At 36.3% G+C, this 19,309-nt stretch overlaps 1 protein-coding gene across 6 annotated transcripts in view; it reads right to left on the bottom strand.

The window, feature by feature from the left end:
• The window catches only part of FAT1 (FAT atypical cadherin 1), a 112,143-nt gene that overhangs the window by 64,972 nt on the left and 27,862 nt on the right, over positions 1-19,309 (bottom strand). For all 6 annotated transcript variants that reach the window (XM_037381786.1, XM_037381778.1, XM_037381812.1 and 3 more), the window contains exon 3: positions 8,530-8,844. In XM_037381786.1, coding sequence (XP_037237683.1) covers positions 8,530-8,844 — 315 coding nt within the window. The remainder of the gene's footprint in view (positions 1-8,529; positions 8,845-19,309) is intronic.

Here is a 19,309-nt window from a genome sequence, read left to right on the forward strand (position 1 = left end):
CCTATCAAGGAAAGACTAGTATCTTTAAAAGCCTGTGTGAAGGTGGTACTATGCAAGTGGCTCACAATAGTATCTGATCACCATCTCTTCCCTGGCTAGAATTGTAATTTCACATGTTATATATTCCAGCTCAAAAGAACATACACTACGTCTGCATGTCTCATCACTATTTCTGCATCAGAATATGGGAAAACTGTAAAAAGGCCTCACTTTGTTTTGAACTTCTGTTTCACAATACAGATCATGCAGAGTATGACCTGAAGTTTTTATGTAGTTCCAGGGACAGAAAAAGGAGAAGGGAAGGACTGCTGTGTTTTCTGTTTATTTTCCCATTTCTCTTTTTCCAACGAGATGTAAGAAAATAAACAAATAAAGCCCCAACACCTCCACCGAAAATATAAAAGAAGTGGTCTCTACATAAATGCTTGCAAATAGTTTTTAAAATAGCTGTCTATATTATAGCAAATCTTCTGTCTTTTCAAGTTCTAAATCCCTAAATATTCTAGAGTGGATGTGAAGATGTTACTAGAAATTTCATAGACAGGAACTTGTTCCCAGTTCCAAAAACGACCAGGTTGAAAAACACTAGTCTAACAGCACTTTAAGTGCTTTAAATGGTATTTATGAAGGAAAATAAAGGTAGCTTTTTGCAGAATTAAATTCTCTTTCCAAATGTATGTCTATAGAAACTTCTGTCTATTCATGTAACCCTCTCTGGTTGCAGAAGTTTAACATTTAGGTTAATTCTGGTCACATTTTCAGTAAAGATAAAGAAAATCTTTCTAGAGACAGTGTAACCAAATACTTCCATTTTATCTCCATGTGATGAGTAAACAGTTGGGCACATGCAGGCTGCTACATACACTTTGAGGTGTGTGACATGAATGAACAATAGTTGAGCCTGGCATTACTTGCTAGCTGCTGAAGTAACATGAACTATTTCAATGCCTGGGTCTTTATTTAACTTTAAATCACATTAGTGTGCAATACAGTAATACTGGTTTCATTCAAGTTTCAAAATATTAGGTCAATTGGGATTAAAACCCACAAGCAGTTAAACAACAAAGGTTTCCTCTGTTAAAATGAAGCCAATACTACTGTGCGGTCACCGGCCCTTCATTTCCTCACTAAGTAATTCTCCAGTGTTATCGGAAACCCATGGAAGTTGTTTGCAGCCATACCCATTTCCTATTTCACTTCACTCAGTCTCCAAATCAGACACACACGCACACAAGGATACTATTTTAAAGGTAACAAAGAGCATAAAATGATAAAATCATGTGAGACAGATGATTTGCCCATGAGCTATTAACATTTTATAATTTTACAAAGCTCTAATAATTACCAGAGACTAACAAACATGACAGTGAGAACCGTTCAACAGAACAAACTTTTTAGATTAACATAGCGTTTTATTTTAAGATTGCATATATCAAAATATCTTTAAATCAGCACTTAATGTGAAGGTTGACATTAACTTTGTAATGCATGTTTTGAGGTGTGGTACAATTTATGAAACAAAACCTGCCATAATCCTAAATTGCCACAGGATTAATTTAGTGTAAGTACTTTCAAAAACTTGAGACAGTAAAAAAGAGCATAGTAAAAAGAAAGTAAGAGCAAAAAGTTATGTCAAATAATATTAAATCATAGAGAAACACTTATCTTCAGATTTAGTCCCTCAAACTGGGAAATTCCAGAGTCAAGTCTGCCACATCATCTTAACTTGACTGTCTCACCTGTGTGCATTAAGATGCATAGACTCAGGCCTCATTGGGAGGCACAGGACAGAGTATGTTCCGAAATGGCTAATTACTCAATGCTTCTGCTGGAATTCCCTGCGTAAGAAAGGCCTTATCTAAATGGCCTAGCTCCTACACCATAGGATTACTAATTGCCTCAAAGGAACCTCAGTGGCATTCTCAAGGCAATACCCAAATGCTTCATAAATATGGATGAATATTTATTTGAATATTCACAACACTCTCAAGCAATTAGCTTATGCAACTATTCCTATTTTACACCTATAAAACTGAAATATGGGGAAATTAACACTCAGAATTAATTTTGTCATTCTCCTGTCCAAGTTATGAACCCAAGCCTAATTTTTGGAAGCATGCATCATGCTTTTATCAAGTTGCATTAAAGGTAACGAAAGCTATGTTTTTGCAGTCAGCACTTCTGCAACCCTGGCTCAGAATTGTTATACGGAGCAATGGCAGGTAACTCCCTGCCTCATTTGCTATTATTGTTTTGAAATTCTGAAGTAAGGCATGGCTTCTGGAGAAAGTGTGATTTGCTACCCAACCCCGACTACTTCCCCAAGCCAAATCTAGCTGGTACAGTATACATATATACATATAACAGAAGTCCTGTGGAAGCAGAATTTAGTAAAAAGATCAGAAATTCTTGCCTGAATACTACCTGCCTGAATACTTGGGCGAGGTAATAAAATATAAAGTACAAGGGTCTTCTCTCATCCTGTATGGACACCTGGTTAGGATTCCAACTTCTTGCTTAGGAATACTAAGGAAAACTGGAACTCCCTTCACCATGCAAATGTAGTTTTTGCTACTCTAATGTGCATACTGATACTTACAAGGTAGTATACGCTTCTTTCAGACACCTTAACTTAGCAATTTTTGAGATATAAATTACACAAAGCCTATATCATTGACTAGCTGCCATACTTTAGAATCAGTGGCATGGCAAAACTATTCCATCCATATGGAAACTGAAACAGAGCCCAGGGGAATTCAGTCACCTCCTTTTCTTTAGAGAGAGTTCATTGTAATGGCTCTAGTTCTGCAGCAATTAAGGACGTTTCTCCTTAGCTCTTAAGTTGTGGTGTTTTACACATGACTTGTAGAGCTACTGTTGTTGGAGAGTTAAAGGTGAATACCTTTTTTCTATTCACATGATGTCTGCAATCCCACAGTTTAAAAAGTAAAAATAGATGAAAACTACAGAACATAGGAAACAATGATAGAAAAACAATTTCCTTTACTATGTCACTCTGGTAAGTATACATTTTAAAATGGGGAGGTAGTTTGCATACTACCCTTACAATTCTTACTGGGTGAAACAAAGAGCTTGTATTTAATGCATGTCCCACTTTTCTGTCTCAGTAAGAAGTTACACGTTTTGATTGAAAGCTCTTAGTAAAATGAATACAATAACCACGTCTTGAAACTGGCACTAACAGATCCCATTTCTAAATGGTTAATCCAATATATGATAGAAATGATATAGTTATGATTCATAAATCTACATTTATATACAATGGTATTTTCAGTTATTAGTAGTAGATGCCATACTAAGTACCTGTTCCACTTTCTTTAAGAATTACTGCAACACTGCTTTTGGCTGTCATGCTTCCAGTATTCCTCCCCAAAAAGCAATAAGGCAAACTAAGATATTATAATATTAAAGAAACAAAGATGGGAAAAAAATAGACATTTTTCCACTCAATATGGTTCTGTTCATGTAAAGATAAAAATATTCAGTAATTTAATTCAAACAATAAAAAATACTCAATTGTATTTTGCAAATACAACTATGGAGTTTACATAAGTGATATGTTAAACTTTTCACTCCTACAACTAGATTGGAGTTGAATCACTTTTAAGTGAAACAGGTCATTACTATTTCCCTGAAGCACCGTTTTTCTGTCCATCTCATTGCTTTCATAGAGAAAACATATCCAAATGCATCCAGTGAAATACAGAAACTAGCAACTACAAGTATTTTGATAATTAACTTTCATAGTCTTTGACCTTGTTACAAGGTAATTATGATATGTAAAAAGAAAAATATCCGAATAACTCACAAGCAAATAAACCACACCCAAGTCAAATACTACTAAGCTATTTTCTATTATACATACCAGAAAAAATACTGCACATTGTGAGCACCAAAGCACAAAAACTAGAGTATATTTACTGTTATATAACCCTCTGCTTTACATGGGTGTTGCTAAAAGTGCAAATCTTTCTGATCCTCAGTGCAACAGCTCTAGGGTTAAGTGGCAAGATTAACCATACAGTCCCAGGAGCTATATTCTGAACAGCTAGCAAAATTCTGCCATCTCCTTCCATCTAAACATATCAAAATGCTTTGGAACTCTAGGAGTTTTACTTATATATTAAATTGTAAGCTATTTTGCGAGAAGTTAAGCAGATATAAAGTAGTCATTGTAACTCACATATTTGTCTACAGTTACATATTGTCTACAGTTATGTTCAGGTTGAGCATGAAAGTTATGCAATTCTTTCCTGCAAATGGTATTATGATAACTATATTCCACCTGGCCAGCTCACACATACAGGAGTTTTTTCATTACATGGAAACTCCAAAACTAAAGAGAACTGTTTTTAATTTGCTTTAATGAAGGTGTATCTGAAGAGATTATAAAATGTCCTATGATGTACTGTGTTACATACCCTGCTCCAAGAAGTGAAACAGCATTTCCGCATACAAAGAAAAACTCAGCAATGTTTCTTTAACTGAATGATTTCATATATACTTAAAATAAGATTGATTTTTTTTTCGTGCCAATCAACATTTACTGAAGAGGATACTTGGAAACTGATCACTGTAAGAAGCATGGCAGATACTACTTCAGCTGGTACCATTTTTGAGAAACTGATCAGTCAGTCAATAGTTCTTGTCCTGAAAAGAAATCTCTTCTTTCTGTGGAAGATTAACTATATCCTACATAGGTCCACATCAGTGGTTTACCATCTAAAAATTCAGTATTATTGCACAAAACCAGACATATCTTAGTTTGGAGCCTATACAATTCTAGAAATTAATTAGCTACTTCCAGAGAACAAAAAGCAGTATTTTACTTGACATAACAGGTTGTTGTAATAATGTAATAATAACAGTATAGGTTATTGCTATTTACAGTCCGTATTATTATATGTGGGAGTTCTAGCCATTGACCACAATACCATAGTGTTAAATTCTATAAAGAGACAGAAAAAGATGGATCCTTGATTTGGAGAGGAGACAACAACATATTATCAGCTGAAATGTATCTTTAACGCTCATCACATACTTTAACAATCCCAACACCAGCCTTCCCTTCACTCAGACTGAATGCCATTAGAGTTCTCAATTTGCCTTTGAGGCTGCACAGCAGCCCAAAGTAATCAATGTTAACACACACTTAACTCTTACTGTCGCTTTCAGTGGTACAATGGGATACAGTTAAAGACTTGATTCATATTCCAGACCTATCTCCCCTTTGGCTGGAAGGGAAACCTGAGGCCCTGTGAAGGTTTCTCTTCCTTTGACAAACACCTTACAGTGCGATGGCCCCACAAGGTCCAACAAGGGTAACATACCTGCATAAGCAAACAAGACAGGATTTGGTCTCACTAATTCTCCTCAAGTTTACTCTTCAGGTGAGCTCTATTTTAAGTCACTGAGATAAAATAAACCATGTTATAACTACAATAACTAGTGCCTTTTAAAGTGATTTTTCAACTCCTTAACATCCCAATCTTAGTGAAAGCGCTTTCACCCTATGTAAGATCTATTCAGGTCAAGTGTATTTGATTTCTAATAGACAGAAGAGAGACTTGGGAAGTTATGAACCTGATCATCTCAGTCAAAACTCATCTTAATCACTATGCGAGTGACTACTGCAGACTGACAGTTTCAAATGGAACATGTACAGGAAAGACATGACAGCCATTAGACTGCATGAAATCCAGTGTTGTATATCGTAAGAAAAAATATACATGCACTAGCTATTTAATATCAATTGAACTTATTTGAGTGCACTCTGGGAACACAACAGAAACAAACCAAAGAGGTCTCCCTTCTGCTCTGCCCATCTCTTCCCCTCCTTTGTTTATTATGCTTATCTTGCATTACAATTTTAACGGTAATAGACACCAAAGAATTTATCTATCCTTGTGATTTTAACTATAGTTTAAAAAATATTTTCTCCTGCTGAATGTAAATCAGAATGAGATTCTTTTCCTCTCAGTGTTTATACTCTAAAATTATTTCATTAGTTTCAGTTGGTTGGTTGGTTTATTGTGCCCCCCCATCCCACCACCCCTTTAACAGAGCTGAGAAGGACTCCAGACTGCACTGCTTTTGTCTACAGTATGCATGCTGCAATAAGGGCAGGTAAGAAACTCTCTTGACAGAAAATCTTTATTAGCTTTCTATTAAGTGCTCCTTATCACTTCACCATCTAGTGTATTGAGCTCCCTCAAGCTCCCTTTCTAACATAAATGAGATCAGCAGTAAGCTCCTGCTTTGGAAAACTACAAACTCTGTCTGAAGACAGGTCACAATCTCCTTCTGTCGCAATTTTTCTATCCATTAAACAGGAATAAAGAGGTTTCTTCCTCCCAAAACTTAGGGAAGGGAGGCACGCAAGTGCCTTTTTTAAAACAACGTCTGGAAAATGCTGCATCTCAAGTTGCACCAGGAAAGTTTTAGATTGGATATTAGGAAAAATTTCTTCACTGAAAGGACGGTCAAGCATTAGAACAGGCTGCTCAGGGAGGTGATGAAATCACTATCCCTGGAAGTCGTTAAAAAACCCATACATGTAGATGTGGTGCTTTGAGACAAGGTTCAGTGGTCCCTTGGCAGTCCTGGGTTAACGGTTGGGCTTGATGATCTAAAGGTCTTTCCCAACCTAAATGACACTGATACAGAAGGCAGAGAGAAGTAGGAAAGAACCAGAAGAAAATAAGTTACAGACAAAAATAAGGAAACAGCACCCAAAAATATTCGGCCAATTATACACTAAAGGCTAAATTCAGCCTTTAGTAGGCAGAGTTTATGTCCACTTGCAATTTGAGCACTGCAGTCATTCAGTTCTTTTCATCCAACTTACTCCCATTTTTATCAAGATCATTGATTGAGATGACAAGAAACAGAAAAGTAGCAGGCAAACAGTACTTTTCAAGAACAGAAAGGGTGACGATACAAGAGCAGAAAGTTTTTTCTTTTGCATCATGTGTAAGCAGAGAAAAGCAAACAGAAATAAAGCACAGAGAGTTTCACTTTAGAAGACTGGTTGAGTTTTTCTTGCTTTACTTCTTCAGGCAGCCTCTGTTCTAAAACCACTTCTGTAAATATAGTATTTAGCTACAGGCTTTAACTATGCTAAAGATCTTCTCTTGCTATCGTTATTTCATAAGTTTGTCTCGGCAATGTCTTCACAAGCAGATGCAGCACATGCTGACAAAGAAGGCATTGTCAGAAATTACTCAAACATACCTGTGTTTGCATTCAGACCTTTGCTGTCACAGCAATTACAGCCGATCGAGCTGAAACAGCTGTGAAAGAGAATGAAGGCCGTAGTGTCAATCCAGCCTTCAAAACAGGTTTTCACCCAATTTTTTGCTTCTTTAAATCCCCTGAAATTCCCTACACCAACAAGCAAGAGCTAAATTAATGTCTTCTATTGCTCCCTTCTAATTACAGGGTTTGTCGTACAGATATAAGTCACTCCCTACACCTCTACAGCACCTCTAGTCTAAAAATTTCCAGATTCTAAGAAGAACTTTCTGGCTGAGTGAATCAGAAGTATCTCCTGTAATTTGTACTGTGAAATAGTACCTAAATGCAACATATGAAAAGCTAAGCAGCATCCAACCCAACAAAATATTATTTAATCAAACCCAAACCATTCTTCAACATTAGCAAAGATTTGTGGAAATAACATCCAGTATATGTACTACTTTCTCTACGTTCATTCAGAAGCAAGGGATGGCAAGCAATCTTGTTTTAAAAATTGCTGTGTAACTTCAGTTAAAATTTATTATCTTATTTGTTTCCTGTCTCTGTGCCCTGTACACATTTTGGTATTTGTTGAGAGTTACTAAAAGGACACTTGTTTCTTGTATTTATAATTCCCTGTTAAAACCTCAGTGTGTTTTTCTGAAGCTTCTGAAACAATCACTGAACTCAGACTCTATTCATTACATAACAGCCACACCTGCAAATTATCTTCCAGATTTTATATGTCTCACAATAGCAACAGTTACTTACAAAGACAGTTCCTTTTCAGTGTAAGACAAGTGAGTTTGCCGTTAATAAATAGCTTGCAATCGCTTACACTAACACTACCAGAAAATAAAAAGCCTGACAAAAAAACCTCCACAACTATGCATGAAAATTGGAAGACTCAGACTGCTAAAAACAGCTTGGATGAAACTAAGCTAACATATGTATTTTTACTGTGTACTGACTACACTACAAAAGCAAATGGGCATTGACTAATCTAGAGCCGAGCTACTCTGAAGTAAACCTTCTCAAAACATGCATAATGTGGATGTCAAGTACTCTGAACCAACTGCTTCACTCTCAAATCCTCTTCTACTTGTTTGTATAACTTATGAGTATTGACACAGCCCAAGATACCAGGTTAACTCCTAACTATTGTGAAAGCATGGTTACAATGTTAAACCAAAGATCTTGATTTTGCCTGGTTTATGTATTTACGCAAGTATGTCCATTCATACGTAAAATAAAACACTGTATTGTGCCTACCTGTTTTGGGGTTTATTGAAAAGAATCCCTGTGGATTTCCACTTGTAATCTTGTAGGTTAATTTTTCACTTGAACTAGAATCTGGATCAAATGCCTCAATCTGAATGACGGATACATCTTTAGGTGAGTTTTCCATGACCTCTGGGTAATAAACTGGTTCTGTGGTCTGAGGAGCATTATCATTAACATCACCAACTTCTATGTAGATTTCAATGAAGGAGGATAAAGGCACAACTCCTTGGTCTGTTGCATAAACAGTTAACCAGTAATGTGAAGTAGTCTCACGATCCAGGCGATCTGCAGTCTCAATAATACCTGTTTAATAGGAAGAAAAATAGATAGAAAATGCTCAATAAATAGGCAGAAGTTTGTAAAAATACAGGAAGCAACAAGCTTACTAAATTAATAAAAGTTCAAAATAACTGGCATTGATTTTACAATCTGTGTTAATATACACAAACATATTGAGACTAACTTGAAGCCACAAAACATAAAATTACTACAACAGTTTTCAGCAATTATGCATTACAGATATTAGAACAATATATTAGTTTCCTTTTCAACATCCTTTGTGATTTATTAGATCAGTTAGCACTATTCATAAAAGCTATGTTGCCTAAAAGATTAAATATAATGAGTAATTCACAGTCTCTTGGGGGTTGAATGACCCTCTTTATTCATCATTGATTATAGTGAATTTTATACCATATTAAACTATCTGATTTAGATGCCTAATTCTTGAACTGTTTACCATTATTCATATTAATGAGCAGCTACTTAAATGTGAAACATTCTTATCTATGTGCCCAAATGAATTATTTAACTGAATTTTCTTAATCTGCTTATTTGGGTTCACACAGGAAAGAAAAAAAAAAGTTATACCTGAAGCTAATCTTTGTAGCATTAGGAGCAACCAATGGCTGCCATTTCTCTGGCAATGGAAAGCAGCCCTTAGCTCAATTTTATACACATAAAATAAATTACCATTTATGGTACAGCTACACAATTCACAAACTTCATAAAAACACATCTGCTGAGTCTACAGGAGCTTGTCCGAGCCAGAACTATATAAAGAATGAAGGATCAAGCTTTTATCCACTGTGAAGGAAATACAGATCTATTTTTATAAGCAGCTTATACTACAGGTACAGTCAAAATATGCATGTGTCAAAAGGGTACGTGACATGGCATAACCTATACGAGGGGAGATGAATATTAAACGGATTCATGGAGCCATGGTACAATAAAACTTCACACTTTCCTCTTCCAGATACAGTCGCTCTTACAGGTTGCCTGATTTGAGGACTTAAAACGAACCTGATACATGTCAGGGTGAGGGCCAGAGCAATCCCTTGTAACCATTTCTGTGGAAATCTTGAAGGGCTTTGTCATACTGTTTGCTATACTGATACCCACAGTATGATCTGGATTTGAGCCAAGATGAGTCAAACTATCACCATGACAGCTGGTTTTGGACTCTGGATACAGCCACATAATGCGACTATGCATGATGTGGCCCTTCTCCTGAGCTTGTTTACTCCACACAACATACACATATACACACACACACACCCCCACACACCCCCCCACATATACCATCAGTAAAATAGGACCTCAATAAAACTATGCCATTGCACTTTTACAGGAGTTCTTCAGGAAAGGAATTAACTCTAAGTATCATGTCTTTCACACACTTCATACTTTTTTAAATGCATTATACCAGCTGAGAAAAATGAGATAACTATTGAGAAACTACTCATTTATTCATTACTCCTTTGTCTTGTGGGAAGCTGCATAAAGTCTGATGGTGATCATTTGAAATTTTAGTATATCAATAAGATCCCTTCAGAAGGGCTGGAGGTGATAGCATCTAATGCTTAGACCTGAAAAATACCCATATATAGCATTTTGAGCAACACAGCATTTCAAAACTACCAGCAGATGTCAGTGTGGAAACTGGTTTTATATAGTGCCAAACGCTTCAGAACTTGCATAAAAAGGAGCGGCACTGCAATCTGAAAATACACATGCATTGCATACAGTCTACAGAAGTTTTTTTTAAAGCAAGTGGGTAGCTTTGTAATTTCCTTTATTTTTGCAGAGGAACATCATCAGAAAACTAAGCCAAGGTGTTAATTTTAAGGATATTGTTATTTTACAACTCCAGTCTCTTCATCTCTGTATTTATTTTTTTTTTTTCGATGGCAGTTTTAATATTAAAAAAAATAATCCTATGTAGTCACTTGGATTTGTGCTGTGGTTACCTACACAGTCTCTGATTGTTAATGTACCTAAATTTGCTCTTAAAAATGGGCACGCAGCCTAGAGTGCCCAGTTACCTGGATTCTATTTTTGTAACCCACGTTACACCTTTTGCACCTCTCTACTTCAGTGAAGAGACTTCCCTGGGAGCAAATAAATTCTTTAATTAACACGGCCTCACTTCTAAACCTAAATGCTGGATGTGGCATGCAAGTACTTCTTCATCTTACGTTTGACTAGACTCCACATATGCCTTGCAAAATTGTGTAAAGCTTCCATATCCTACCAAACACAAGACTAGAGTATCTCCTTTGAGCAAGGCTTCCATCAATGTTGCTCTGTTGTTTGCAATCCATGCAGAACACAGGGGCCAGGCTTATGCTGAACTGAGCAACCATTATCATTTTAAACTTGTCCTGCTTTCTTAATAGGAGCTACATCAGAAGTGGCAGATTAATTTTAAGATAGACTTGCCTGATTTTAAAGAAACATAAAAAGAGACTCTTGTGGTAATACAGCTCTCCTCATGCAATCAGCTTACCTGGCATTTACAGATTCTACCACCTTAGTTACCAAAGCCTACCTCAAGGAAAAAGAAGACTGAACCTATTTTGCTTTTGTGGACTATGAGTTCTCAAGTGTCTGTTCTCTTAAGTCACATACTTCACAAGGGACAAACAGGAAAAAAGTACCACACCAAAAACCAGTAGCAAGAGTATCTCAAAAAGAAATAAAAAGATTACAGGAAGAATGAATAACAGTATGATACAGCATACAAGGGCAACTTTATTCTTTGGTTCATTTTTAATTTCAAATTAGATCTGCACATATGACGATATTCCTGTGTATTTTACACTGACTTCTGCAGAAACATTCTATGAAAGGCTTGTAATCTTATCATCTGACCATTGAACATGCCACACAACACAGATGTTTACCCAACAGGGTAGCTCTGGTTTTCAGAATGCCTCTGATTTTCTACAGGGTCACCCACACTCTAAGTGTGCATTAATCAAAGTAACACGAAATCTCATTCACTAAAATTATTTTCCCATTTTTCTCACGTTTCTCACCCAACAGATCCTGAATTGTTGTAAATGTTACATATGTTTTTTCTGTATGTGCTGAAAATAAAACATCTAAGAAAACAATGTCATGATCAGCCAGATATGCAAAAACATCTATTTAACTGTTCAACACTAATCAACAGTAATTCCTAAATGAACATTTCCTAGAGGCATACAGGGTACTTAAATTGTTAGTGGGGTACAGGGAGGTTTTTTAAAGTAGATGGAATAGACAAGTTGGAAAACTTAGTAGAGATGGACATCACACATAAGTGGATTACTCTGAGAATATTAAAAATGAAGATTCAAAGTAACATTCTTCATGTAAAAGCAGACAGGAAGACCAGGAGCAAAAGTTTCCCTTCACTCCTCCCATATTGAGTGAGCATGGAGGAGAGGCCACCCCACTGCAGTTTTTCTTCAGACTCAAGCCTGCAGTCCCAGCAAGGGAAGGGACAACTGGTCTATTAGTGTGACTCAGCTGTTTTCCTGTTGCTTTCACCCAGCAATAAAATAGAAGAGATACTGATCCAGTGCACATGCCTGGGGATGGGGGGAAGCTCTGACTACCAAAACCTGAATTTCTTCTGGTTCTGCATCAGCACTTATGTCACAAAATACAATCAACACTAAATGCACAAAACTATATGGCATAGTCTTTTTTTCCCCTTTTAACGTTACTGTACAATCTGATCCTCTATCAGTAATTACAAACCACCATCCTTTTCTCATTACTCCAGTTGAAATTGCTTCTGCTTCTGCAAGTTTAACACTAAATCTTTCCTGATTTTGCCTATGAGAACACTAATAACCCCATCTTTAATTTCTATGCAACAATAATGAATACAAATGCATGTAAACTTCAGTAGTCTACTATAGGAAAAAACCACAAGCCCAAAGAAAAATTTAACTAAGATTACCTTCTTCCTTTTTTTTTTTTTTTTTTAAACAAAGATAACAATAGCTATCCTACCAAATCACAAGTCTAGAACCAGTCCTTCAAGTGTAATTGGTTGGTGTACCAGCTTTCTGCTTTTGCAAACATTGACTGTGGTTCTTTAGACAGCAGAGAGAAAAATTATGAGAACTCATGTATCAAAAAGTAGTAATAAAACAATCCAAGTAAAAGTTGATTTGTTTTAATCTCACAATCGGCTAGATCCATTAAGCATCAGTGAGATATTGATCAGTACCATCAGTTTCAACAGTGTATTTGGTCTCCTAGAAAGCATTTTCACTTTTCCAAGTGATGCACAGCACACTTAGGGAGTACAGCTTAAGTGCTTCTGTTCCATCTTTAATGCTGCAAAAGCCCCACCCTCTGCTCTAACTCATCTCCCATTCACAGAAAATCTTTAATCAGTGAACTTTCCATCCATTCTCTATGTTGAGGGAATTTGGTAGTTTTAACTTTTACAAACCATTTGCTTTTTATGTAGCAAGACAAGCAGAGAGATCTTCCACAGAGCACCACTGAAGTATCTTTAGCACGTATGGTAACACCGAACATTTGTAAATATTATTGTTCAAATAATATGGTTAAGTAAGGATTCAAAAAACATTTTTAACTTGGCTGGGTACGCGATCTTGAAGCCTTTCAGGTGGTCAGGATAAAAAAAATATTGTATTCAGTCACTAACCACCAGAGGGGAGTACAAAAGAGCTCTGATGAAATACAACCCAGTCATCTGCAAGAGGGTATTAGAACTGATTTGACAATATTAACATCTGACATTTTAGACTAGATTTGTTCCCACTTGATGCAATAGGACTTTTATATCAATTTCATGAAAAGAAGGCAAAAGTCTTAAGTGAATATTATAGGAAAGGAACAGGCTGGGCTGGTTTACAAATATAGCAACTGAGGAAAAATCAGGACGTTAACCCCACTCTCAACAACAACCAAAATTACTTTCAATTTAAATCCCACAGCCCAAGTCACTACAACCAAAGACACTGTTAAAACAAAAATAAACATATAAATCCACCTAAAATCTGACAGTTTTACATATGCCAATTCTATCTAATTAACAAATGCTCAAACTATAATACTCCCAATTCCCAGGGATGATCCTCCTTAAGTGTGCTTATCCATGAGAACTCTAATTAACAATATTAATGATTCTGTAATGGAAATCAAAACCTGCAATCATTTCTCAGCAAAGCATGAGAATGAAGTTTAGCAGAATTTGTCCTGGGAGTGATGTTTGAAGCAAACTAAGAGAAATCCCTGGCCTGGAACACGATGCTTGAAATCTGATTACAAACTTAATTAATCTAAATTCTAATAAGCTGGGCAAATCAAAAAGCTTCTTCAGCTGCTTTAAAAGCCATCTCTGGGGGGGGAAAAGAAAACCAGCAGTATTTTAAGAATTGCATCAACAAAGGTTTTGATCAAATATGACCTTCAACAACCAATCCAAATCAAAGTTTTAAAACTGAGTGGATTAAGCCTGTTATAAACAAAAGGCATGCTGTTCCTCAATGGCACTACTCTGCCAACTCACCAACAGAGACTGCAACTTTGTCTTGAATTCTAAAGAGTAAGTCACTGCAGTGTAAACTATCATTAAGGTCTGCACAATCTTTCCAATCAAAAATAAAATAGAGGAAATGCTCAGCACATACTGCAGTTCACTACCTGAATCTCTGCTGCCTCTAGATAGGCTACATATATTTTCCAGAAAGTTATTAATATTTACGAAATTAGCTTTTTATGTGGACAAGGGTCCAAAGAACCCCAACTCCCAGAAGTTTTCAGTTTTTCTGCCCAAATTTCTCCTTTGTATTTCGTGGGACTTAGCTTAGTTGTTGTTAAAACAATGAAAAAAGATATCATATCAGCCTCGTTGATTAGTAAGATTTTACTTAAAATACAAAGCAACCAAGCCACTAAATATAATAGTATCATACTTTAGCTTCTAATATTGTTAAGCAGTTCAGAACAGAGTTTTCAGGTTGTTACTAAAAATCTCCACACTTGCACAACCAGAATAGGCCAGAAAAACAAAAACATTTTACAAAGCTGGTATTTTCCACTTTAATTACCTTTTGATTTATGCCTGGGTCATTTTATTTAAAATATCATCTGTTCCAACCCATACTTTGCCTTTTGGTGCAAGTTACTGACAGTGCAGCTCTTCAACACTACCCAGATCAAACACAGATGAATGCAGATGACTTCCTTGGCAGACTTCTTGTTCCTATTCGTCCCTTCTTATATGTTCTATTTTTGTCTTTCCTGCTATACACTGCTCTTTCTTAGATTATTACCTGCTATGACATGATAAGCTTTTTCCTGAGCTTTATAAATACAGAGGCTATAATACAGCTGATGGAATAAAAAAAAAAAAAGAAAAAAATAAAAAAGGCAAGAAAACAAACCAAAACAGGAAAGAGCATCTGGCATAGGAGAAGATGCAGTGCTTGTCTGCTTCTCAGCAGTCCCCAGAGGTTTCAAAGGGGAACACATCCATACTCTACTGTCCTCGTTTTCCCCTTGAGTAACTTCTAGAGGCACAGTCAAATCAGAACAGTTGGCAAGTGCAATCCTGTGTGTTATGTATGGGATTTTTTTTTTCTACACTGTATGCTCTCTGTCAGACATAGTAATAGACAGCAAGGTGACTTGAAAAAAAAAAAAAGCAAATTTATTAATAGTTATGGTACCCACCCGCACAAGATAAAACAGAATACAGCAGACTGGAGTGTGCTATTTACAAGTACTACATCCATCTGTAGTATTCAGTATAAATTTATTCTGTTACTAATTTTGACCAGTGTCATAGCTCAGATTCTTTCCACTTTTGGAGCAATTAAAAAAGAAAAATCATCTAGCCAATTTATCTGTATTACTGTTAACTTCTTCTTAACTTTCTTCTGATAACTTCTGACCACCACTGTAGTCTGACATAGGAAAATGCCTTGAAGCAGCAGCCAAGTTCAGCCACAACCCTACATGCCATAAAGAGTTCCATAAAGTGAAGATTTTGAAACATGTAACCTACTGAACTCCCAAGAATAAATTCTTTCTTTCCTGGAGGCTGCTGCGCTACTGTAACTCAAACCTCTACCAAGCACCAATGTGTAAGGGACAACTGAACCTTAAGCCTCAGTTCTTCTGAAATAGCATACAATGCTATGTCAATAAAACTTAATATTATTTGATCAGTCAAGCAATAACCACTTGGTAAAACCAAAACAATGACAGCACAGTATCACACCAGTCTTTATTCTACACAAACTATCCTTAAGCACTGAAGATTTCAAGCATGTCCTGCCACAGAGACAAGGAACTATTCAGCACTTAAAACATCAGCTGAAAAGACAAAAATCTCCATCCTGTGAACTCCTCGAAACAATCTCCTTCTAAAGAAGGAATGGAATGAGATTCCTTCCGCACAAGTGAAATGTCAGCTTCTCTTCTGTATAAACAGGGCGGAATGCCAAGAGAAGCACTGCACTCTAACTCTTGAACTAACTCACTCTGTGGCAGGCAGTGTGAGGTTTTAACAAGTGTGTGTAATCTATCTTTTAATAGAAGTAATATTTTAGATAAATAAACTGAGCTGGAAAAGTGCTAGCCTTCCTTACTTGTACCACATACACACTTTGAACAGGAAGCATTGTTTACGCCTCTATGGAAAAAAGTGCAACAGCCACCCAGAGAAATATGATTTGCTCTTCAACTCCACGGCAATTTAAAGCTCATCACTGACAACGCAAGCTACTCACATATCAGACTTCTTGCATCTGCAGATTTGCACAGACTAAACTATACTGTTTCAGAATATAAATAATCCTTGGTTGCAGCCTTGAAGGAGAGCAGAAAGTTTTAGCAACTACTGCTTGCCTTTGAATCACACATGAACAAGAGGTGTTCACTGCTCCTCTCCAGGAACATTAATTAGGCACAGCTAGAAAGACTGTAACCTGGCAACAAACCATCGATACTGTGTTTTGCGTAACTCATGAAGAATTTAGATTACTTGTTTGGAAACACGTCTGAGTAACATGAATGTGCATAACTAATAATATAACCTAGTTTGAAATAGTTTCATTGTTTCTTTTCAACCACTCAATGATTCTACTTTGCCTGAGTAAAGCTGAATCTTAAATTAACAGATTCTGATTTATTATTCAAATAATTTGGTGGCTTTACCTTTTACATGCATCCTGGTTAACTGTACTTTAATGTTTAACAAAACCAAACCCAACACCCCACCAAAAAACAACAAACAAAACTGCACCTTACAAAAACACAACCACCATTGAAAAATTCTGCAACAAATTATGTTTGCAAGCTATGGAGTTCAGATTTTCATATGCACCCCAAAAGTCCTTAGACAGTATCTCTTAACATCTGTCACCAACGTAAACATTCCTTTTAATAGTTAAAGTTTGACTCAATGATTTCTTTAGATATTCAGGAAGTCTACACAGTGGTCTTAATACACTTTTTAATACATATATACACATATATATTTCTTTATAAGTGCTGAAGAAAGGCTATGAAACAATTAAACTTTACAATTTCTGCTTCAGCAAATGCTCACAAAAATTTTCTCTCAGTATAAACAAGGTAAAAATACTGAAAACAAGCTGAAAGTAACAAATTTGAATTACACATCCTTTGTAAGCATTTATAAAGGCAGATTCCCAGAAAATTGAATGAAATTGTATTTATAGCTCTTTGAAATAGAAAGCTGTATACATTTCAAGTGTCTTGTGTACTACCTGCTGAGAAATCATGCTTAGACAAGATTGTTAAATAGAAAGCAACTCTTGCTGCTGTTTCAAGGACAATTTGCTCATTTTCTAACAAATCAAGGCTTAGAAAGTTTCAAGTAACTTATCACTAGCAATATCAGCAAGCTGATGGAACTGTAGTGAATTTATACAAGTTCTTTAACTGGTAAATGCCATTTCACTGTGCAGCTCCAAGACCTTCAAACATGTCAAGTCCACAACTGCTTGTTCTCTTTCCAGACACTAGTTACTGCAAGTTCTGGGAGGTGGAAGGGGAAGAATATCACTGCAGAGCATACATGGTCTCTACAGCACACAGACTCCTTAACAGAATAGAATAACTAAACAAAACCAAACTGAACAAAGCAAAACCTCAATCATGATAAAATTACGGTCTGTTTATAGCTCAAATTTAACTTCACTGAACTGTCCAGATGTAATGAAATATATAACTGAGTCCAGTTTTGTACCAATACTTTAAGTAAACTTGATATGCATACAAGTTTTCAAAAATACCCAAATTCCATTAAATAACCTACTTTATTTGAAATTAAACAACTTCTGCATATGACACTGATGGAACAACAAAGAGAGTAGTTGAAGAAACAATCAGACACTACCGGTGTCCAGTCAAACCCGGTAGACTCACTTTTGTAAATTTGAAGAAGTTACCAATGCATTCATAGTAAAATACCTTTTTGGGAAAAAATCTGGCATCCAGAGAGCCCCAGCATGTGGTCAAATCCTGACCTTGACATAAAACTTAAAATACAGAACAGTTTATGCATCACTTCTGTGCTATGAACTGATGGCAGTAATTTGAATTGTGTTCAAGTAAAGGAAGAGAAAGGGTCACTATTGATTGATCTCTGCTACATGCAGCTTATAAACAAGGTAGATAGAGGTAGATTTGAAGAAATACACAATGTTCAGCAGTTAAGAGCAGCTATCACTTAAATAAGCATTTAGAGATATAGTAATCTCTAGGTTATAAGACCTAGAAACAAAAGACATGCATAGTTACAGCTCTACAGCAAACACAGAATATACTTTAAAACATTGAGAAAACAAATTTTGCACATCTTGGTTAAATGTGTAAAGCAGAACAAAACACAGGGCAAAAGAGTTGCAAATAATCAGACCCAGTAACATTTTTGACTTCCAGTTCCTGCCACATTGCTTTCTGCACATTTGTACAAAAACAAGTCAAATGCACGGAAAACAGAGTGTTTAGACAATTTATGAAAGAAAAAAAAAGTTCTGACAACATGTTCTTACGATTGTCTACATAGAAGATTATGCACAGAAATTATGATTCGGTACTAGGTAGCCTGCGCTGAAAGCAGTATATCTGCTAAGGTCCACAAACATCGTGAACTGGCTCTCAGGAAGTCGGGGGGATGGTGAGAGGGAATTTTTGCAATTAGAAGATCCCTGATGGGTTTGCCTTACAACTCAACTGATTACTTCCAGTTCAGAAAACCTTTTGGGACAATGGCAGACAGCTCCTATTGTCAGCCTCATTTACGGTTATTTTAATAGCTCCAGCTTATTCCTGTCAGCTAGGCTGCTTGTATGTCAAGCTTTTGGACAGGCAATATAATTGCTATACAGAGGAACAGTGCCATGTTGCTAAAGCTTGATATGGAGAGACATAAAAACCCCCTGATGAGTACACATTAGGGAAATGAAATGTTAACTCC

The sequence above is a fragment of the Falco rusticolus genome, chromosome 1 (genome assembly GCF_015220075.1).
Source record: "Falco rusticolus isolate bFalRus1 chromosome 1, bFalRus1.pri, whole genome shotgun sequence".
Lineage (NCBI taxonomy): Eukaryota > Metazoa > Chordata > Aves > Falconiformes > Falconidae > Falco > Falco rusticolus.